The following is a 21,683-nucleotide window of genomic DNA, read 5'->3' as shown; positions in this document are numbered from 1 at the left end:
TTGCGTACTCGTGTACCCGGTAAAGGCACGGGTGGGTGCGATGAGATGAAAGAGCCTTCGTTTCATACAGCTGAAAGGGAAAAAAGAGGAGCATACTAACCCACCTGTGTCCCTCTGGCGAATAAGAGCCTGGCGGCGGGGAAATGATAGCCAATAGTATCTTGTATATTCTACTGTATACAGAATAGTCGGTATATTCCCACCTTGTGATTGGTGCTCGTTACTTCCTTCGTCAAGGCGTCGTCCTCCCCGTATCCCTGACCATAATTATGTCTTCGTACTCGCACGTTGCCTGCATGGAATTTTCCAGGTCAATTTTTCTCAGAAACGAGCGTGATTGGATCCCCGAGAGAGGATGCTTACTGTCCACTACTTTCTCTTGCAAGGCTCGCCGGACTCCCGTGTAGCTCGATCCTTGTGGGGCAGGGAATCGTTCTCTCTTCTCTCCTCTCCTCCTGGTGCCACAAGTGGGACCATGGCCCATGTCTGCACATCTGCATATCTGCCTCGCTGCATATCTCAGATGTCTGGGGCAAACCCCCTGCGGCCGCTGGCGCCCGGTATTCACTGAGAACTCAACTGTCCCCCCGCCACTACCCACAGTTCCGCTAGCTAGTAATAATCGTAGTACAGCTGATAGCGGAGAGAGCTTCATAATAATTACTGCAGTACGGAAGGAGGAAAGAAAGCATCCTCCACAACGGGGTAATTATGAATTGCCCGTTGTGGCTTGCCTCGATTTATCATCTTACATACTCGCTCGGCGCATCGTGGTAGCTCGCTAGCTTCATCCTCCCTTCGCCGCTACTTTGCATACCTGGTAAATCCCGAAATACAGGCACGCTTGGATTTGTTCCACCAAGGTCGACCATCGACACCCCCGGCGCCTCTCTTCATCATGCATGCAACACTCCCTCGTGTAGTAGTTGTCAGCCCCATCCATCATCTCGTGTTCGACGTGCACGCTGCGGCTAAGTTCGTTCATAGGCTCCCTTTTGTAGTAGTCGCTGACGCGGCGGCAACGGCAATCCTCCGTCGCGCACCTTTAAATAACAAGATGAGGGGTGCCAGCATGTCTGTTTAGCACGTCAACCTTGAAAACACACACACAGACACACACACAAACAATGTCTGTATCACCGGCTGTCGTCTCCAAGACCGTCGAGGTCAACGGCGTCTCCCTCTCCTACCGCGAAAGTGGAGAAGGCGAACCTCTGGTCCTCGTCCATGGCCACATCTCTGACCAACGCGCCTGGCTCGATCTCGAACCCAAACTCGCCACCCGGTTCCACGTCTACAACTACAGTCGACGCTATGCCTGGCCCAACGAACCCATCAAGGACGATCAAGACGCGCCCTGGGAGCAAGACGCCTTCGATCTGGCCGCCTTTATCGAGGCGCTGAATATTGGCCCCGTCCACGTCCTGGCCAACTCGTCGGGTGCGGTCAACAGTCTCTACATCGCGCGCCGGAAACCTCACCTGTTCCGAACGTTGCTGGTGGAAGAGCCTCCCCTCACGGGACTCTTTCTCCCGACATTCCCTCCCACCCTGACCGGGGTGCTGTCTTTCCTCCTGTGGCATCCCATCACGTTCTGGCCGGTGTCGATCTTCGGCGCCACGACAATGGGCCCGACGGTGGCGCACTGCAAGAAGGGAGAATACGAGCAGGCCACCGAGGCGTTCTGCGCCGGCGTCATGGGGCCCAAGTTCTGGCCGCGCATCAAATCCAACCCGGACCGGCTGCGACAGGTCGAGGACAACGCCAAGTGGCTGTGTCATTTCTTCCGGTACAACAACCTGCCGAAGTACGTGGCCGAGGACGCCCAGAGTACCAAAGTGCCCATGCTGGCGATGGCGGGCAAGGAGAGCGGTGCGCATCAGCGGTGGACGGTCCACGAACTCTACCGGGTTAGCGGCGCGTCCCGCAAGAGTGTCGCATACATTGAGAACGCCGGGCACCTGATGCACGAGGATAACCCCGATGGAGTGTTCGAGGAGGTGGTGAGATTTGTCTTTGGCGATAAGGCGACGTAAGACAGCGTGTAATAAGACTTGTCCTTCCTTTGCGTGTTTGGGCAATAACAAGATGGGTTTCTCTTTCGACGTGACTGTCTTTGCGAAATAATAGACTGTCGATGCGAGGCATTCACCACTGCGTATGGGTGGCACCCGGTGGATACTCGAGATATTTGACTAAGCAAGGCTGCCGCGCATTGTCCCCTTTGCCAAGCCCGAATCTCTCATTACCTGCGGTTCTCATCCAATTCCCAATTCATTTTATCAGTCTTTCGCTCTTCCTCCCCCAGCAAACAATGCCAAAGGGATGAGCCTGCCATGCCCGTACCGGCACGTTTCATATGCGACATGGCGTCTGGACGTCATTCGAACCGTGTGCCAGTCCTTCGATGAGCCCCGTTCCCGACCATCGGTCCTCCTCCGAGAAAATCAAAGACCTTACTTCCGGAATGCCAGTACTTCTAGATCCGCGACAAAGAAGTCACACGATGGATCAGCGCCAGTACCTCCCTCTGTTACGGGATCAGACAAGAAAGATACTCGACCAGATGGCCCTTTCAGTCCGTACAGCGAGTCTGGCCGTCGAGCCATCAAGGACTTGCTGTCGGACCTGAAGAAAGCGAGCAAGAAGATTCGGTTGGGGGACGACAATGGAGAATCCTACCGGTTTGGTTCGCACAAGTCATTGGCTCTTGATACGTCCGGAGGTGCAACCACGCAGCAGGAGAGCCCGTCCCAGAGTCTGCCGCCCGACTTGCCATTGCGCAAGTATCATTCCACGCAAGGAGAGTCTCTTGATGCGTCCAGTGTCGAGGGACAGCAGGCAATCCAAGACTTGCTCACAGAGCTTCAGGGAGGAGGCGGGGATCGCCACCGTAGGGGTGGAAAGGCCGCCAGTTCACGCCGTCCTGAAAGAGAAACACCTCCCGCCCTACAGTCACCTATCATCGCTCGGGTTGCCAGGGCGAGGAGACAACGGGAGGAAAGGAAAGAGCACCCGTCCTATCGACGCATAAAAGGATTGAAGAATAACCCTTGGGCGGAAATTCTTGCAAGCCCCCTCCGAGCATGTCAAGGTAGTGGCGCACGACAGCCCTCCGACCTGTTACTGGACTTTGGATACGTCAAGAATCAAAGGGACGGCAAGATATACCTGATGCCAGCAGACCTTGCGGATGTGGATGCTTTGGAAGCAGAACTGACCGCAGAGCTGGCGACGTTAGAGTGTCGACCGCGAACACTCGACGGCGGAAGTGAGGTCAAGGCAGACATGATATCAACGGTTAACGCAGATGGTTCGGCAGGCAGTTCCAATGAAGCATCTCAAAAGACTGCCGACTATACAGCAACAACTCGAAGATATATCCCCGTCCAGAGCCGGCTGTTGACCAATATTACTTTCCTTCGCCTGGTGACCGACAAGGTAACCCAGCGTAGCAAGAAAACACCCCAAGTTCCGGCGCCGACTACATTCGAGACGAGGCCTGGCGAGGTGAGCAAATTAATCCACTTCGAAACCCGGGAGTCCATCTCAACTGCACACCATTACCTACAAAACACATATCGATTTGACTCGGCGGTCGGCGGCCAAGATACCTTCGCAACGGGCTCTAGTTCACCTGCAGCCGGGCAAGCGATAGCGCGGTTCAGCTTGGCCAAATTGCAATGGCAGCCTGACATACCTCTTCGGATTGCGGAGATCATTCGAAAACGCATTCTCACTGCATTGAAGTTGCTGGCAGATTCCGCGTCTGCTGCCCGGTCCCAGCCCTTACCCGCGAGACCATCAGGTGCCATTGCGCTGCCTACCCCTCGGGATGGGATGTTCTCTGGTGAAGAGCTTCGGCGATTGATGAGGGCAACATCGTCTACAACCTCACCTACTGGCCTCAAGATCCGCGCGGTGGCCAGTGAACCAAAAGAGGGCCCGTCCCCACACAGTGGCTCTTCCACCTCTTCAGACGTTGACGTTTCCGTGCCTCTTCAAACTCATGCGCCTGTTACGATCCAAGACGCAGAGTATCACGCGCTCGGTCACTCAGAGTGGCTACCAGGAAGCATCTTCCTAGGCATCGGAAACGATGATGTTGCAAACCCCGACTCTTCAGACTCTGTATCGTCGTCCCTTCCCCCGTTACCGTCAAACAACCCTCTCATACCTCCCATGATCGCCGTCTCGGATACATATCGGTTCCCGGTCTTCTCCCTCAGACATCTATTCACCAATGCCACTGCGCCTAACGCTTCTGATCTGGAAGAACTCAACAACCTGATCAGACAAGAATCGATCTTCCAACATCCCCATCAGACGTCACGCGGTGAAGGTGATGCAGGAGGCCACCTTGTCCTGATACGGCCCGTACCTGGCCCGGCGAAGGCCGTCATTGAAGAAGTCTGGCGTCTCTGGCGATACTTGGGTGGCAGGAACATGGATTGGTCCTTCACCTCTGGGACCGAAAGAGAGTCAGGTGCAGAGAACAGAGTCAATTATATGGACAACGAGGATACAGAGCACGACGAAGAGAGACGGCCTAAGCCCAACTATTAAGCTGTGGGATGGAGGAATGGATCGATTGAATGGCAGGTAGATAGACCTGAATCGCGCGGGAGAGGTGGTAATTCAATAGATGCGACCGCTCCCGCTCCCGCTTCCTTCTTGGGAAAGGGGGTTGGCTCTGTTGATATATCTCATGCTTCCGCCTAGTTGAGTTGGCTAGACGCAAGATGTAATATAATACAATGAACGAATGTACATTAACAAACAAACGAACGAACGCACAAATCTCTCGATGTTTTCGACCGTTACCAAAGCGGAGGCAGACTGAGACAATCAGAACAAGTCGGCCTACATAAATAACTAACCCTTGCTTTGGCAGTCAGGGAGAGAGAAAGAGGCTGTTGTTGAGGTGTGTAAGGAGTTCATTCATTCCGTTCCATTCCACGGCCCGTGCCTCCTGTGCTGTCGTATAAAACTATGTACGGTGCCATCCAGCAGCCAGCCGAGTGTGTGCTCGGTCGGGGCCGCTCTGCTCTGCTCTGCCCATGGCAATAATAACTTCCGATCTGGGTAGAGCCGTAAGAAAACGTCGTCGTGCGCGTGCTCGCTAATAAAACCGTTTGTCCACTCATTAAACAGCAGCGTCGGAAAGAGCTCGACGTGTAGCTGGAATGACGCGGGCTGCATGCGATGTAAGGTGCCGACGCCGCCGCCGCTGTTGTTGCTGTGTGTGCCTCTGTTCCCACAATGCCGCTGAGTGGCCTAGAAATACATCGAATCGAGGACATGATTGGAGTAACAGCCATTTAACTCCCTGCAGAATAATGATGGTATGAATTCAGAGATACTTCCGGGCTCCACACTCGGCTATGGCGAGTTCGATGTTCTTCTCGTAGGCCCAAAGCAGTTCCTCGTAAAGAAACATCGAAGGGTCTGATGGACTGAGGTCATCCGGCTCAGGACTCTAGCCGACCCGATATGCATCATACACAACTAGACCAGTGTTAGCATCATGTTTACTTCTGGAGGCTAACCACTTACTTTCACCCACTCTCCGACTTCCACTCCCCACCCAAAGACAGGTGTTCAGGAATGAGTATCTCTCGTCGCCAGTCTCGAGCTCAATCGTCATCCGGAACCTGTATTGGCTGGCTGGGATGGTGTCTGCTACCGTAGAGTCGTTGAGCCGTTCGAGGATATCCTTGGTACCGGTGCGCCAGCCTCTCGACTTTGCTGTAATGTACGCGGGAGGGTCGTCGTTGGTCTGGAGCAGATAGGAGGCATCGCTGCGTGTTGAAAGGTCCTTGACCACCAGCTGATTGTCCAGTCCACCAGGCTAGAGACACGGTCAGTTGGCGACTCGAATATTGGTGTGGTGGGACTTACAATGACGATCCCTTTGCCCCATCGTCCGGCCCATTGACCCCCAACAATGCTGACCCAGTCGCGATGGCCGAACAGACCGGGTCCAACGCCGATCTTGGGATTGACCTTGATGTTCATGCGGAAGTCAAGTTCCAGGGTCGGGGCCGGCAACTGGAGGGAACGGGCAATATCACCTTCGTCAAATCTATGGAGGAGGTTGTTTGCCGGTATTGATTCCTTCATGACATTCTGATAGGTGGTGCACTCGAGCAGGTGCTGGCGCTGTCTCGATGTGTTCTTGGCTCGGATCTGGTTGCAATAGATGCACTGCACCGACAGGCATTTGTCCTCCTCTTTGGCTCTGAACTCGACGAAGGCTGCATGAACATCGTCGAGAGGCGGCGCCGGTAGGCTGGAACCCGGTGTGCCCTTGGGGGTCTTTTGTGGTTTCGGGGTGTGGCGTTGGCTCGGTGTGGAAGTGTCGGCGGACGCTGGGAACGTTGTACCGTTCGAGATGCCTTGCATGGGAGTGCTATTGGCATTGAGGCCATTGTTCATGGGGGTGGCCGAGCTGTGGGAGATGGTGGGAGTGCCGAAGCCATTGGCGGCGATGGCGTCGCCGGGAGACGACTGTGGACGGTGAGCATTGGGATGGTTTTGCAGGCCAGGGCACTCGAGCAGATGTTGCTTCTGGCGCGAAGTGTTCTTTGCACGGATCTGTTGGCAGTAGATGCACTGAACGGACATGCATTTATCGTCCTCTGTATGTGGAGACGGCGACTCAGTCAGCTGCTCCTCTCGTCTATCGTCACAGTACAGGTATGTTGTATCGTGATACGCGTACACCATGTACAGTACAGTCAATACTGAGGGTGACAATACTGCGTACGTACCTTTGGCCTTGAACTCGACGAATGCCGCATGCACATCCTGGTCAATGGTGCGGCCCATGGTTCGAAGGGACGACAGCGACGAAACGGGGTATTTGGGTACACTTCGATTGAGGCAGCGTGATCGGTACGGGGCGCAGATGAAAGTGGTCTGCTGTGAAAGAGTAGGAGAACCTTTACCAGCGAGATTGACTGAGCGCCGTTTTTGGTCACGGGTTACGGGGGCTGCGGGCGGCGTCTGACCCTCTGACAAACCGTGACTGCGCACACTGCAGACTGCGGACTGCAGACTGCGGCCTGACCCCCTTGGAAACTGCACTAGTAAATTTCTCCACCCCATCGCCATCGAGGTTCCCAATCCCCCCTTTCGATTTCAGTTCGTCAGGCTTACGACGGCCCCCTTAATGCAGCGTCTCTACTCGGCGAGTCGGTATCCTGTCCTGTAACAGATGAGACGGAGAGACGGAGAGACGGAGCACACTCTGCCACATGCAGGCGGAGCCTCTCCGGCTTCAAACTCAGCTCCCTCTCAGCTCGACGAGATGTCCTCCACAAAGAGACTCCACGAGAATTGCTCCCTCTTCTTCTTGAATGCGTCAGGCAGCCATTATGTCGGTCTTGTATCCCCCCAGGGAAGGCATCACTCTTGAATACCTCTTCAGACCCGTCCACCATGTGTTGCTGCAGCCAGTCATCCCTGCTGCCCTGCTTCTGCTGCACCTGAAATTCCCCGAGGCTATCCAGAGGGCTCTTTCGTTCATGACAACGAAGGCCGTTCAATCCACCTTGATCGACCGCGCTCTGGGGGGATTCCTCACATTTGCTGTCCTGTACAGACTGAACAGCTACCTCAGCCGGCGAGTGCTCAACAACTTTGTGAAAGACCCGTCATGGGACTGGGAACGTGAAATCGTCCTGATCAGTGGCGGCTCCTCCGGTATTGGGCAGGAAATGGTGCGACAGTTTGGCGAACGCAACATCAGCGTTGTGGTTGTCGATGTGCAGCCTCCCACATCACCATTACCCAAAAGTGCCACGTTCTACAAGACTGACGTGACCTCGTCCCAAAATATTCGAGATGTGGCTGCGAGAATCCGTAAGGACGTTGGTGACCCAACGGTGCTCATCAACAATGCGGGCGTTGCAAATGGGAAAACCATTCTTGACGAAACCGAGGAGCAGCTGCAACGCACCTTCGACGTCAATATTCTGGCCCACTTCAAAATGGTCAAGGAATTTCTGCCGGCCATGGTCAAGAACAATCATGGCCATGTGGTAACCATTGCGAGCATGTCGAGCTTTGCGACATGGGCCGGCGTGACCAGCTACGCGGCGTCCAAAGCAGCAGCACTGGCGTTCCATGAGGGATTGGCGCAAGAGCTGCGGGCGAGATACCGTGCTGATAAAGTCCGCACCACGTAAGTTGACTGTTGATGCATTGTCCCATCACTGACCGTGATGATGCATAGGATTGTGCATCCCGTGTGGGTACGGACGCCCCTTTCTCAGGGCTTAGTCCAGGAAACAGCTTCGAATCAATTTATGCTGGAACCGGGGACAGTGGCAGAGGCAGTTGTCTTGCAGGTGCTCAAATGTGAAGGTGACCAGCTTATCCTCCCAGCACGGTTCAACTTCGTGCCATTCATCCGAGGCTGGCCGAGCTGGTTGCAGGAGAGCGCCCGGAGTGATGGTGCACAGGTCATCCAAGGTGGTAACTGAACTGGACATGTTGTAGGAGGCTGGACGAGGGAAATCATTCGGCACTTGAGAAGCAATAGATTATAGCGCCCCCTATATCGGCCGAGAAGGAATCGGCTTAGCATCACCCGTGCTGGTCTGGCTGTATGTATGTATACAGTACATGGCTTTGCACGTCGTACCGAGTGACCCGAATCGAAACGTTTGGTATGTATTTCGTATATAATATTACCAAAGCAAAAACGGAGGCGTTCCGCTTCCCATAAACAATAATAATAATAAGTCTATAAATCGCCTCCACTCACTGTGCTTATGTATTCGTGGCAAGCCAGTCATTGCTCACCCGGGTCGATCCTCGTTCCGAGCACGTTGTCGTCGTCGTTTGTGTAATAGATATACTTGGTAGACGGGTGGCAGGTCCAGGAAATCATAAAGCAACAACAGCCACCAGGATCTCGAACCTTCTGCTGCACATCATCATCATTATTATCAAGCCAGAAGAAGCAGCCAAGGAGGGAGGGAAACAAACACACAGACAGACAGACAGGTGAATGCTTCGAAATAGCACTCGCACAGCCATCACATTTCTATCGCTCCTGGTCCTCCTCGCCGCGACGGGAGTTTGGCATTTCAGCTTGGGCTCGTACATGCGCATCTTTAACCCCTTCAGATCACTCTCCGTCTCGACCAGGTCCTCCTTCTCGACAGGTGGAAAGGGAGCCATGGCCAAACGAACGCCCGTCTACTTTGTTTCTCATGGTGTAAGTCCGTCTCGGTCCCTGCGTCTGGGGGTGCCGCGAGGGTTCCTCTCCGCAAGAGGCTGTGGGCTGTGCTGACCGATGTGATGTCTCGTGCACAGGGCCCGAACACCATGTTCGAAACCGAACACCCGGTCTACCCCCAGCTCCAACGGATCGGTCGCGAGATCACGCAGCAGGTGAAGCCGGCGGCGATCGTGGTCTTCTCGGCGCACTGGCAGGCCGCGCGACCCAACACGATCGAAGTCAACGTCGCCGAGGACGAGCCGTTGCTCTACGACTTCTACGGATTCCCGCGCAACTACTACACCGAGAAGTTCCCCAACAAGGGCTCGACGAAGCTGGCCCAGCACGTCATCGACGTCCTCGCGGAGCACGGGATCAAGACCCAGAAGGAGGAGCGGGGGCTCGACCACGGCGTCTTTGTCCCCTTCAAGGTCATGTTCAACCCCGACACAAACCCGGTGAACGTGCCCATCGTGCAGGTCAGTCTCTTCGACGACCACACCGACGCGGCGGCACACATCAAACTCGGGCAGGCCGTCCAGAAACTCCGCGAGGAGAACGTCCTCATCATCTGCTCCGGCATGAGCGTGCACAATCTGCGGCATTTCATGATGTTGGGCGGGGGTGGGAACAGGACCATGCCCTACGCGGTGACTTTTGACGAGGCGTTGAAGGTGGCGGTGGAAACGACGCCGGGGGAGCAGAGGGATGAGGCGATGATCGGGTTATTGGAGAGGGGCGACGCCAGACTCGCCCATCCCACCTTTGAGCATCTCCTGCCCATTCACATCGCGGCGGGTGCGGCGGGGACGGATCAAGGGAAGCAACTGTGGACGCTGCAGGAAGCGAGCATGGGCTGGGCGCAATACAGGTTTGGAGAGGTGGGAGCTTCTTGACGTGTGAGGATGGACGAGTCAATCAAAAGTTTTGAATCCTTTTTCTTTTGGGGCTGTTGGCATGCAGTCGTGTATGTACAATCGAGCAGTATTCTTTGCCAAACTTTGTTCTTCTGTTTCAGCGCCGACGAGCAGTGTACGGGTAGCTTCCCCTTCCATCTTCAAGTAAGAGCGGGTGTTATACATTCATTCCCCTGTTGACCGGTCCAGTGAAACTCGAGCTCGTTTTCAAGGGCTTAATTCACTCTTGACCAAGGTCGTGACTTTGTCCTCGATCTCCTTGTCTGAAAGACCTGCCACTTTTGTCAGACCCGATTGCAAGCTAGCTGCCTGCCTCTGCAGAAGGAAAGCTCACCTGATAAAGACTCTGATTTTTCTTTTCCGAGTCCTGCATTATCGAACAATCAGCCTTTTTGCCGTGCCGGTGGTGTCTTGGTCCAACAGTTCATACCATATCTTGCCCACACCTTGGGCTCCACGCCTGAAGCTTCGCGGATTAAAATGGGAATGTGGGGGTTGTGATGCTTCATGGTAGGGTATGCTCGCTTGAGGAAGGATCTAGATGACACAGTTCAGTTTGCTGTAAAAGAGCTTGGATTCCGCTGCTGCTGCTGCTGCTGCTGTCGAGAATGGCACACACCTGCAGGCATCGCTTCCCTGGCCCGAATTGCCCAGGTGGAATCTCAACTCCCTCAAGCCTTGGGTGAAGGCATATTTGGTCGCCATTGCGGGCACACCCCAGGTCTAGCCGAGTTATCAACGGAGGTCGAGAGAAAGCTGCTGGCGCATGAAGTCGACGTTCGTTTAGTGAGTGAAAGTCGGAGGAACGAATTGGAGCTTGGCGGTATTGGAGATGGGAAATACTTGGGTCTGACGGTAACTAATTTCGAGTTGTGCCGGGTAAATGCTGGTTTTGTTACGTCAGACAAAGCCACGGCGACTTCGGCGCTGTGAGCACCCGGACATTGTGAAAACGATTTACCGGAGATCTATCTGACTTTCTCCTCCCCATCCATTGACTCACCTCTCTTCATCCATCCTTTCGACATCCAACTCCTTCACAGGGCGACAATCTCCACTCCTTTACTGCCATCTCCGTCGCCGGTCTTTGCGTCAACGTCGTCGTCGAGCACTGCCACAGCCGAAGCCTGCCCCGTCGCAGAACGCGTCCCCGACCACAATAATGTCCGCCCGCTTCGGACTGCGCTTCGCGCAGCAAACCGCCCGACAATCCACAACTTCGTTCACCTCCCGAGCGCCTTTTCAGTTGAGAAACTCCGTATTTCGACGATGGCAGGGTACAGCCGCCAACCCGGCGGTCGAAGGTGCGCCACAACAGTCTCTGTTTCAGAGACTCTGGACCAGTGAGGTTGGCATCAAGACAGTGCATTTCTGGTATGACTCTAGCACATTCGGGGGAAGATTGCTTGCCGGGATTTACGTACCTGGAGATATGGGTAGTCTGGGATCTGGTCAAGAGATTCAAGATGCTGACACGGGTCACTGTTTTAGGGCCCCGATCATGAAATGGGGCGTCGTCCTTGCCGGCGCATCAGACTTCCTGCGTCCGGCCGAGAAACTGTCCTTGACCCAAAACTTGGCTCTCATGGCGACAGGTTCTATCTGGACGAGATGGTGCTTTGTCATTAAGCCCAAGAACATGCTGTAAGTCTCGACGTTCTTTGCGTGGTTCGAGTCCATGATCTGTATACGGCCTGATACTGACATGTTTGTGTCAACTCAATAGTCTTGCCGCCGTCAACTTCTGTCTCTTCCTTGTGGGTACCATCCAGTGCAGCCGTATCTTCATGTATCGGAGCTCGCAAGAGGGTAGCGCCACGGCAGCCTTGAAGGCGATGGAGAAGGACATTGAGAGCTCGGCCAAGGTTGTGGAGAAGAAGGTGGAAGCCAAGTTGTAATTGAGCGAGACGAAGCCATTAGGGACGATCATGGGTCGTTTCAAGGTGGGGCGGATAGAGAGGAACATGCAAAAGGAAACATGAGGCCGTGTTGAGAGTCTCTGTGCTGGGCCCTGGCTACTATCTGTATCCATTCTGGCTCGAATACTTCTGGATACTTGGTTCAAAAGGCGATGCGACCATTGCTACAGGTACTACCAAGTCTGACGCTTCCATCAGACGCAAGATCCTGGTTCTCGTTTGGTCGCTTTGGCTGAGGAGAGCAGCAGGTTGGACATCTCATCTTCTCGCACATGGTGTCAATTCAAAAGCATCCGGTGTGTATAACATGGGCAGATGCAGCCATTCGAGGCTCGTTGTCACGAACAGTCCGTCGTATAGTAAATAGTGAGACTATGGGATCTGTACCGAGTACTGAGTCCTTTTGTGGCGCCACCGCCACGATGTACAGCCACTTGAGACCAGTACACACAGTAAATCGGTCGTTGACTAGGACAGTCTGATCTGGATGCCACGCCGATGAGGTCATGACATCTCATTTCTTGCATCGTGCATGATTGACCAAAGATCGGTCCATCGATCGTGGAGAGAAATCATGGGGTCGTCCGTAAGGTCTGTCTCTCTCTACTGCTTTTTTTCTGCCTGTCAAGTGACTATCATCCCGCACCAGCCAGAACAGGGCCAGCCCATTTGCCTCGCGTGGCTGCGATTTGGCCGGATGCTGGTTCCACAGCCCGAAACGTCAAGTTTTGTCAGGCTTGTCAAATCTGTTGGGTGGCTCGGTGGCCCTTTTGCACACTGAGGCACGATCATCATGCTTAGGCCCGATTGGGTGTGTGGGAGCATATTAATTATTCCAGATTCGCCCCCTCCAATCGCGATTCCCCCATCCGACGACGAGGACGAGGACGGGGACGATGAGAAGAAGATGAAACCATCACGGCTACAAGTACTCAGCCTCGGTCTCAGCCCCAAGAGTTTGTTTGTTGCTTCTAGTCTCTTCTCACTCACAGGTATACATATTCCCAAGGTCTCTCGCGTCCGTGGCACGACACCAGCCACACAACCCCGAGACACCAAAGCGGCAGATCGACTTCTCACACCGTCGACACAACACTTATCTCTCCTGTGACGTATATATCTCGTCGATTGCCTTTCGCCCAGCATTCCTTTGTTCCCGCTCGCCGGGTGTGATCTCCACCTCGTCATCGTTCCTGTATGTCGCCTATCGCTCTCGCCTGCATACCAGCGAGCCAGATATCCTGACCCATCCCAATCTTAAAACCTGTGGAAGGCCAGATCCATAACGACATCGACCCTGCATTCAACACAAAGAAACGCCATCATCACTCACTAGCCCCCTCTCTCCCACCATGATCCGTTTTCCCACCTTCCGCTCTACCAAAAGTTCCGAAACCCCCTCGTCAGCACAGGAGTCCTTGCGCCAGATCCTCAGAAAAGCCTCGGATTCCTCCTCGTCAGACCCGTCGCTGCGGGGTGGAGGTAGACATCCCAAAGAAAGAACAAGCTCGATCTCGACTACGTCAACTTCGGACGCGAGTTCGAGAACGTCTTCGCCCAGAAGTAGTCAGTCCTCGTCGACTTCGGGGAAGTTCACATTCTTCGCTCCTCGGTAGTGATTTCAGCAGAGCCGACACTCGACTCTGAAATCCAAGAGCGGCGGTACTATCTACTTAAGACAGTCGCAAAGACACCAACACCCTCTACCTCTTGCACCAGCGTGGCCACCACCACCGTGACATCCAAACGTGGGACACCGACCGACTGATCTAGATCTGGGTTCACTTTCTACGCGAAGTTGAGGAAAATGCCGAGTTCCAAGGGAAACCCCACGGACCCTGAACTGCGCGAGAAGATCAAGGAGGAAGTGAAGAATATGGAAAAAGGTTGGTGGGGAACACCCTGTCCCCCGTTATGTCTCTTTTCAGAGCGTTGATCCGTCTTCCTTCGCCACCTTTACCTTTGCCTTGGTGACTGGCTGACGCTTCGTTGGTTCCACGTCAGGTGGAGGGAAAGGATCATGGTCTGCCTGGAAAGCCGGCGAACTGGCACGGCGTTACGAAGCGGCGGGAGGCGATTATGAAGATGCTGGGGATAACAAAAACAAGGCGCAAAAGGGCAAGCCGGAAAAGAAGGAATCATAGTGTTGGGGGGTCTTAGATCAATCAATACCACCGATGCAAATCACACAGGCACCCTCTTCCTCTTCTCGGCCTGTTTTTCCATGCTCAGTCATCCCATCTGCGAAGCTGCCGCTGCCCATTTCCTGTTCGAGTATAAGGGCATAGCGGCTCTGCGGACGCCCGCCGTGTCGCCGACACCGACGAGATAGCTCCTTTGTTTTATTGCCCGTGGATGGAGGGATGGCGGGCACAACGAATCTATCCCTCCAGGGTTGCAGCTCGCTTACCACGGGCAAGTACAGTAACAAACAGATGATACGCACCTCGTTGACCCCACCAGGTGTGTCGGCGGGTGGCACAGAGCACAGGGCCTCCCACCCTTGCGGCCAGCAGTCCTTGGATAAGGTTGACATAATAATACAGCGGTGCTCCTCCCTCCACATCATCCACGATGACTCTTATATCACTTGGCAAGTCTCGTCGAAAAAGAAGGGGGCGGTAGCCTCCAATGTCCGGTCGTTGCTGAGTGAGTGAGTGAGTTGGCTCGGCCGAGCTGCTTGCTCGTACAGACCCATTTGAAGAAGAGAATAGTCCTTCTTCGTGAGGGCTATATGTATATCGCGGACATCAGGACGGCGGCTTTCTCCCAAGGTTGTTTGTTGCTTTACACACCCGGACAACTCCCTCACGAGCTGCATAACCAACCGCCCTTGTCTTCAAGATTTGATTATTTATTCTCTGGATCACGACAGACACCATGGTGGCTCATTTCAAGGATCACTACGACGTGGTCATCTGTGGTGGAGGACCTGTGGGCTTGTTGACGGCCTATGGGCTGCAACGCATGGGCATTGACACCTGTGTTATCGGTAAGGGCAAAGTCACCCTCTCTGTCTGGGGATTGCTCGGAGCTGGACATGGAGAACCATTTCTCTCTGTCTCTGTGAGTTTGTTCGGCTCTTTGCTAACCATGACAATGGCCACTTCTGTTGGAGGGAGACAGAACGACTCGAAAAGGACAAGCTGCCCATGTACGGCCGCGCATGTACCGTGTTCCCCCGAACACTGGAGATGCTCGACCAGTACGACCTCCTCACACATCTCAGTCAGGTGGGATTCGTGTCGAGGAGCGGTGTCAACTACGACAAGAACGGGAAAAGGGACAATACCCGCGGCATGCGGCACGTCTTTGACGCCATGCAGGGCCATACATTCTTGGACTACATGCTCAACATCCGCTTGAAGTACACCGAGGACATTATCAAGGCCCAGTATGAGAAACTCGGTGGACTGGTGGCCGGTGGATGGGAGGTGGTTGGTCTGGACACCCAGATCGATAGTCCCGTCAAGGTTGAAGTCAAGAATGTCAATACGGCAGAGACAAGGACTCTTGCAGGGTGAGTCAGTCGCAAGCAGAAGCCCTCTCGTACTGAATTGTCCAGAGAGTACCTCGTCGGCGCCGACGGTGGCCGCTCGACCGTCCGCCACTTCTCGGGTATCTCGTCGACCACAGACAGTACGACTCTGCGCTGGATGCGCATCGACGGCGTCGTGGAGACCGACATGCCCGACTCTCGCGAAGGGTTTGCCAATCTGGAGTCTCCCACACACGGCAACGTGCTGTGGGCCGCCCTCGACCACGGCCGGACCCGGGTGGGCTTCGCCCTTTCGCGCGCCATGATGGAGAGATACGGCGAGAACATGACGCAGGAGCAGGCCGTCGAGGAGGCGAAGTTGGCCCTCAAGCCATTCTCTCTGGAATTCACGTGTGTGGATTGGTATACCGTGTACAAGTAAGGCAGCGAAGACCTCCCCCCTCCCTCCCTTCTGGGCCCAGTTTCGAGATCTTGTGCTTCGACTGGAAAGGCTGCAAGGAAATCCTCCTGACCGCCCCCCCTCAAAAAACACAGCGTCCGCCACTCCCTCGCCGAGACCTTCGTCAAGGACCGGATCCTCCTCGCCGGCGACGCCTGCCACAGCCACTCGTCGGGGACGGCGCAGGGCATGAACACGGGCGTGCACGACACGGTCAACCTGACGTGGAAACTGGCCGGCGTGCTGAAGGGGTGGTACCGCGCTGAGACGGTGCTGGCCACGTACACCCGCGAACGCCGCCCCGTCGCCCAGCACCTGATCGACCTGGACAAGACCTTCTCCGCCCTCATATCCGGCACCGTGCCCCCCGAGCTACGGACAGCAGCCGCCTCCTCCACGCCGCCGGACCCCGGCGCGTTGTTCGCCAAGATGCTCGAGGACAACGTCCAGTTCAACATCGGCTTCGGCATCCGGTACGGCGAGAACGCGCTGAACGTGCCCACGAAGGCCGGCACGGTGCCGTGCGGCTGGCGCGCGCCGGACGTCCTGGTGCACGGGCCCGGCGCGAAGATCCCCACGAGGCTGCACACGGTGCTGAAGAACGTGGGCGTGTTCAGCGTCGTGGTGTTCGCGGGCGACCCGCTCCGGACGGCAGACGGGGTGCGGCGTCTGCGCGAATACCTTGACGGCGACAACGTCAACAACAGTACGAAGACACACCTTGACCACGAAACAATCAGACTCGTAACCGTCATCGCCGGGAACAAGCCCCAGGCCGACGAAGCCCTGGGCGTGGCCCGCTTCGGCGACGCGTACTACGACCACGACGCCGGCGCGCACGCCCGCTACGGCGCCAGCGTGGAGCGGGGCGCCGTGGTCGTCGTCCGGCCGGACGGCATCGTGGGCTTTGCGACCACGCTCGACGACGCCGGGGGCGCGGACCTGGGTGCGTACTTTGCGAGGTTCCTCCTCGTGTGAGGAAGGGAGTGAGTAAGTAAAGACGGAATTGATCTCTCTCTCTCTCTCTCTCTCTCTCTCTCTCTCTCGGTCGGTATTAAGGGGGCCCAGCCAGGAAATAGTTACTGAACAAGGGTGTTTCCGAGAAGTACTCGGTATATATAGGTGATAATAGACAACAATAGGCTCTAGGTAGAACGAGTCGAAGTCGTCAGCTTGTGTGGATAGTAATATCAGATCAGATCAGTTGAAGTCAAGTCACGTCAACTCAGATATCACACAAGTCAGATTAAGTCACTCACTTACCTCCCTCCTCCCTCTTCAAGACGTACATAGACCTAGACAAATAGACATACATGCATGCATACATACATGCTGCATATTCGTGTGAAGGTCGACGACATCCGCAAGACCACCTCCCTCTCTACCTACCTATCTGCTTACCCACCCAACCACCCCCTGTTCATTGTTGCTCGACATTTATTAAGTCCCCCCCCGTTCGCCCGTTCGACATACAAAATGCAATACCGTGGTATACATACGTACGCCTGGGGGCACTTGCAGCTTCTCTTCTTCTCCATTCCTTTTCTCCTTCCCGGGGGAAAAAGGAGCATGCCTATGGGTTGGTTGGCTCCCAACCCATCTTGAAGGGCCGGTTTGAAGGACGACAAGGGCAAAGGAAGAGAAGAAGAAGGGTATGAAATGAAATTCATTGCCCATCGTCAGCAACGTGAGCCCAGTCGTAAAAGGGTGCTTGGTGGGCGTGAGAACCAGCGAAAATAGATTGGTTGCCCACCGCTTCTGTCTGTTTTCCTTTTCCTTCTCTCACATAACCACACAGTCCCCCTCGTTCTGCCTATTAACATTCGATCGTGACACCCGTGTCTTTTGCTGCTTGGGACCCCCCCTCTTCAGCTCCTCGAGCCGTTCTCGTGCCTTGGTAAAGTTTTGTGCTGCAAGAGAAAGTATCAGTCAGTCGAACGAACGGCAAAATCCGGGAAACAATGAATGTCCTCACCTGCTGCCCGGTAATACCAACGTTTCGCCTCTTCAATGTCCACGGGTGTGCCGATACCAACCTCGTTGAAGTAGCCCATCGCGTACTCTGCCTTCGCCAACCCCGAACTGGCCGCTTTTCGTGCCCACAGGAATGCCTCTGTGTCACTCTGCATGAGCAGTGGCTCCGATCCTGTCAGGTACCAACCACTCAGCGCCAGTTCCGACTGGTGCTCTCCTTGGGCCGCCGCTCGAGTATACCAGGCGATACTCTGGCGAGCATCGATCGGACATCCGAGCAGTCCATACTCGTACGCCGATCCAAGTCGGAACTGTGAGTATTTGTACCCCAGTTCCGCAGCTTGCTGGAACAGCTGAAGTGCATATTTCTCGTCGCGCACGATATGGTCCGTGGAAGACGCCGACTCATAAAGGAGACCCAGTTCGTGCAACGCGTGGGGGTTGTCCTTGTCCGCTCGTTCGGCCGCTCTCTTCAACCATGACACGGCTTCACGGGGATTCTTCTGTTGGCCCAGCAATCCCTTCAACAATATCATCCCCATCTTGTACATGGCGGGGGTGTCTCCCAACGTCGCCGCTCGTTTGTACCATTGCAATGCCTTCAGGGGGTCGCGTCGCGTGCCGCCACCTTCCTCGGTCCCCAACTCACAGCACACGGCTACTCGATATGCACTCTGAGGATGATTGAGCTTCGCGGCCGACTGGTAGAGAGAAAAGGCCTCTTTTGGGTCCACGGCAAGTCCCAGCATTCCTTGTCCGTAACAATCGGCCAGATAAAACATCGCATCGGGGTAGTTGGCTCCCACCAATTTCTTAATCAGTTTGTGCGCATCAAATATGTACTTTTCACGATTCTTTTGTGTGGTCTTCGCGTCTGCAGTCCCGTTCTCGTCTGACAGCACCCTGGCTGCCTCGACCATCTTCTTCGCCAGCTTCAGGCCGAGAGCGTGGTCGCCTGGGTTCCTGCTGTATATCTCGCGGAGTCCATTCAGCTCTTGAAGAGTAACAGGCGATGGCGACCCGGAGACTTCTCGCCGTTGCTTCGGCGGAGCTGGTGGCGTTTGACTCGACGGATACCCGTTGTTGTCTTTCAGCCCGGCCCGGACAGGGGTAGGGTGTGCTGGCAATGCATCAGGGTTGGACTCTGCATTTGGAGTTGGATAATGCCTGACGGGTACAGGGTGTGCCGAGTTGGAGGTGTTGGGCCTGGGAGGGCCGACATTGTAGTTGTCCAGGGATGCCTTGCGCAATGGTGGACCCTGTCCTCCATACGGCTGTTGGTGCTGTTGACCCGGTCCTGGGTAGCCATATATTTGATCGGACGGCGCTGAGACTGGTGGTACAGTGGGTGCCGACGGAGCTCGGCCCTTTGATGCGTAGTCCTGGTCGTATGGGTTCATCATCTCGTAGCTTTGCTGCGGCGGCCGCTGCGCATTGCTCGTATGTGGTCGCATAGGATACTGATCCTGACTAAATGATCGATAGGGTTGGCCATTGTTGGGCAGCGGAGGTCTCGAGGCGTCGGTTTCCACGGGCGGCGCCTTCATCCCGTTCCGACTGGCCGCGCGAGGCGGGGGATACTGTGAGCCAGGTGCATCCTGAGGCTGGATGCCCCCGTATGCTCCCCTTGGAGGTCCTCCCGCGCCAAAAGTCTCCTGTCCATTGTAAACCCCACGGTAGGATGAGCCTTGTACAGGCCCATCATTTCTACCAGTCGCCACAGCTTTAGAGGAGGTAGGTAAGTCAAACGAGAACTCGGCCAACGGAGAAGTGGTCTGATTCGGAGGAGGAGGAGGAGGAATAGACTGTTTGGTGTCAATCTGTCCTGGAAACCCGCCCGGTACTTGGTAAGTCGGTTTCTGATAAATGTTGCGATGAAAACCGGACTGTTGGTTGGCAATCATGTGGTCCTCGGTCTTATCATTCGTATCGGTGGGAATAGCATCGAAATCGGGGATTTCACTATTTCTCAATTGACGGACTGTCCCGTGGTCGTTAGGAGCAAACCCTTGGTAGGAATCGGGATAATATTCCTCTTGAGGCGCTGGTCGGGACCCATATCCTTGGGGAGCACGGTCTATTGGTGAGATATGCGCTCTTGACTGTGGAATGAAGTCTGAGGCATAACCCTCGTCGTAGATATAATTGTTACCCCGGCGATCTGGCGGTGGAAGATTACCCGGAGCATTATGGTTTGTGCGATCCTCCATTCCACCCTGAAGGCCAGGACGAGGGCCATTCCTGTTCATCGGCGGTGGAGGGCCTCGCGGGGGTCCTGCCGGCCGCATCCTCGGGCTGTTGATTCCACCTTGAGGTCGGGGCACTGGTGGTTGCTGATAACTCATCTCCGGCGAGGTTCGACTCGGCGGCATGGGATAGCCTTGCGTTGGAAGTGGCGGCTGTCCAAAGTCGGCGTGACGATCTGGACGGTCATGAGAAGTACTGGGACGAGGGGCTTCTTTCCTCTGGCTGTTGGAGGTCTGAGGTCGGGTGTCATAGCTGCCATTCGGACGGTATTCATTCATGTCCAGACTCGCCATGGCGTGGTCCAAACTGGCGTGTCTCTCGTGCCTCATCTTGTCTCCTGGCCTCTTCTTCGGCGGGAATGCGCCAAAGGGGTTGTCCCAAGCCAGATTCTTAGGGGACGTCGGTTCGGTCAAGATGCGATTGCGGTTCCTCGATCTCTTTTGAGGTGTGGAAGGCTCCGACCACTGGTTCCTCGGTGGCCTCTGTGGATCGGAATAGGCATGATCGGGCTGTGGAGGTCTGCCTGGTCCGTGGTTTCGGTAGCGCTCGTCATATTGATATTGCCGACCACCAGGGAGACCTTGGTCGTACTGGCCTTGCCGGGGTGGCCGCGAGTAGCCCTCGCCATTCTCATAATATTGTGCTTCATGGCCACCTTGCTGAGGGTATTGATTTTGACCTTCCCACTGCGCGTTTCGATCGTAACTCGCCGGCACCGGCGCCGGGCCTGTACCATAGCCATTGCGACCCTTTGGATGGTCATTGTAACGTTGATTGTCCTGGTTGTAGGGACCCTGGCCCCTCCCATTCTCTTGCCATTGCCTCTGATTATTTCCACTGTCATACTGGTACGAGGGGGTCGGATTTTGGTGCCATTGTTGGCCATATTGGTTGCCTGCCATCATGGTGGCCAGATCTCAGATCAAGCCCGCTACAGACAGTGTTCCTGCTCCTTGAGCTGCATCGACAACCTGGAGTGGCGTGTCGACCGGTGAAGAATCGTGCGAGAAATGTTGTAATTGACAATCAAGCTGGAATTAGAGTCCAGTTCGCCCTCTCATCCGTTCACTGTGGTGGCGCAGGAAGAACATAGGGAAATGCCGAATACCAAGCTCCAGGCGCAGGCAAGCCGACGACAAGAGTCGACGAACAGGCCGGGCGAACGAATGGACAGGAATGGACGTCGCGATCGCAACGAGAGGTGCAAAGGGAACGAGTGGTGCAGATAAACAGGTGTCGAGTGAGCAAAAGGCCGGGTTGTTTGTTGTAGGTGGACACATGGGGCTGGTTAGGCTGGAGAGGCTAGTCCTAGGCCTCCTTTGCGGGTTAGTTTGGGGCTTGCTTTGGCCCAGACCACTGCTAACGGCACAGCTTTTAAAAGTTCCGGAGGGGGCCTGCGCAGGGGGATCGGGGACGCGATCACCCGGGCTCGCCTAAGGCCTTTTTGCTTAACTTT

General features: G+C 55.2%; 9 protein-coding genes across 9 annotated transcripts; 6 read left to right on the top strand and 3 right to left on the bottom strand.

Moving 5' to 3' along the window:
* Nucleotides 1-1,127: 1,127 nt before the first annotated feature.
* On the top strand, nucleotides 1,128-2,036 carry AYL99_08869 (hypothetical protein; the record flags this gene model as incomplete). The annotated part of the gene is made up of 1 exon (XM_018840377.1): nucleotides 1,128-2,036. The coding sequence occupies one exon, from the start codon at nucleotides 1,128-1,130 to the stop codon at nucleotides 2,034-2,036; it is 909 nt and encodes a 302-aa protein (XP_018690124.1).
* A 289-nt stretch (nucleotides 2,037-2,325) lies between these two features.
* On the top strand, nucleotides 2,326-4,566 carry AYL99_08868 (hypothetical protein; the record flags this gene model as incomplete). Its single annotated transcript, XM_018840376.1, has 1 exon — nucleotides 2,326-4,566. One exon carries the CDS (start codon nucleotides 2,326-2,328, stop codon nucleotides 4,564-4,566), a length of 2,241 nt encoding a protein of 746 aa, XP_018690123.1.
* Nucleotides 4,567-5,479: 913 nt separating this feature from the next.
* Nucleotides 5,480-6,831, bottom strand: AYL99_08867 (hypothetical protein; the record flags this gene model as incomplete). The annotated part of the gene is made up of 3 exons (XM_018840375.1): nucleotides 5,480-5,508; nucleotides 5,557-5,851; nucleotides 5,902-6,831. 3 exons carry the CDS (start codon nucleotides 6,829-6,831, stop codon nucleotides 5,480-5,482), a joined length of 1,254 nt encoding a protein of 417 aa, XP_018690122.1.
* A 548-nt stretch (nucleotides 6,832-7,379) lies between these two features.
* Nucleotides 7,380-8,489, top strand: AYL99_08866 (hypothetical protein; the record flags this gene model as incomplete). The annotated part of the gene is made up of 2 exons (XM_018840374.1): nucleotides 7,380-8,188; nucleotides 8,240-8,489. The coding sequence occupies 2 exons, from the start codon at nucleotides 7,380-7,382 to the stop codon at nucleotides 8,487-8,489; spliced, it is 1,059 nt and encodes a 352-aa protein (XP_018690121.1).
* Nucleotides 8,490-9,190: 701 nt separating this feature from the next.
* On the top strand, nucleotides 9,191-10,128 carry AYL99_08865 (hypothetical protein; the record flags this gene model as incomplete). Its single annotated transcript, XM_018840373.1, has 2 exons — nucleotides 9,191-9,229; nucleotides 9,328-10,128. The coding sequence occupies 2 exons, from the start codon at nucleotides 9,191-9,193 to the stop codon at nucleotides 10,126-10,128; spliced, it is 840 nt and encodes a 279-aa protein (XP_018690120.1).
* A 228-nt stretch (nucleotides 10,129-10,356) lies between these two features.
* Nucleotides 10,357-10,854, bottom strand: AYL99_08864 (hypothetical protein; the record flags this gene model as incomplete). The annotated part of the gene is made up of 4 exons (XM_018840372.1): nucleotides 10,357-10,421; nucleotides 10,484-10,516; nucleotides 10,580-10,686; nucleotides 10,769-10,854. The coding sequence occupies 4 exons, from the start codon at nucleotides 10,852-10,854 to the stop codon at nucleotides 10,357-10,359; spliced, it is 291 nt and encodes a 96-aa protein (XP_018690119.1).
* A 457-nt stretch (nucleotides 10,855-11,311) lies between these two features.
* AYL99_08863 (hypothetical protein) lies at nucleotides 11,312-12,047 on the top strand (the record flags this gene model as incomplete). The annotated part of the gene is made up of 3 exons (XM_018840371.1): nucleotides 11,312-11,523; nucleotides 11,641-11,793; nucleotides 11,876-12,047. The coding sequence occupies 3 exons, from the start codon at nucleotides 11,312-11,314 to the stop codon at nucleotides 12,045-12,047; spliced, it is 537 nt and encodes a 178-aa protein (XP_018690118.1).
* A 2,901-nt stretch (nucleotides 12,048-14,948) lies between these two features.
* Nucleotides 14,949-16,984, top strand: AYL99_08862 (hypothetical protein; the record flags this gene model as incomplete). Its single annotated transcript, XM_018840370.1, has 4 exons — nucleotides 14,949-15,060; nucleotides 15,195-15,588; nucleotides 15,634-15,984; nucleotides 16,102-16,984. The coding sequence occupies 4 exons, from the start codon at nucleotides 14,949-14,951 to the stop codon at nucleotides 16,982-16,984; spliced, it is 1,740 nt and encodes a 579-aa protein (XP_018690117.1).
* Nucleotides 16,985-17,788: 804 nt separating this feature from the next.
* On the bottom strand, nucleotides 17,789-21,132 carry AYL99_08861 (hypothetical protein; the record flags this gene model as incomplete). Its single annotated transcript, XM_018840369.1, has 2 exons — nucleotides 17,789-17,916; nucleotides 17,982-21,132. The coding sequence occupies 2 exons, from the start codon at nucleotides 21,130-21,132 to the stop codon at nucleotides 17,789-17,791; spliced, it is 3,279 nt and encodes a 1,092-aa protein (XP_018690116.1).
* Nucleotides 21,133-21,683: the final 551 nt, after the last annotated feature.

This window comes from Fonsecaea erecta (assembly GCF_001651985.1).
Source record: "Fonsecaea erecta strain CBS 125763 chromosome Unknown Scaff8, whole genome shotgun sequence".
Lineage (NCBI taxonomy): Eukaryota > Fungi > Ascomycota > Eurotiomycetes > Chaetothyriales > Herpotrichiellaceae > Fonsecaea > Fonsecaea erecta.
Note: the sequence above shows the minus strand (reverse complement) of the source record. Positions and strands in the feature narration are given on the sequence as shown.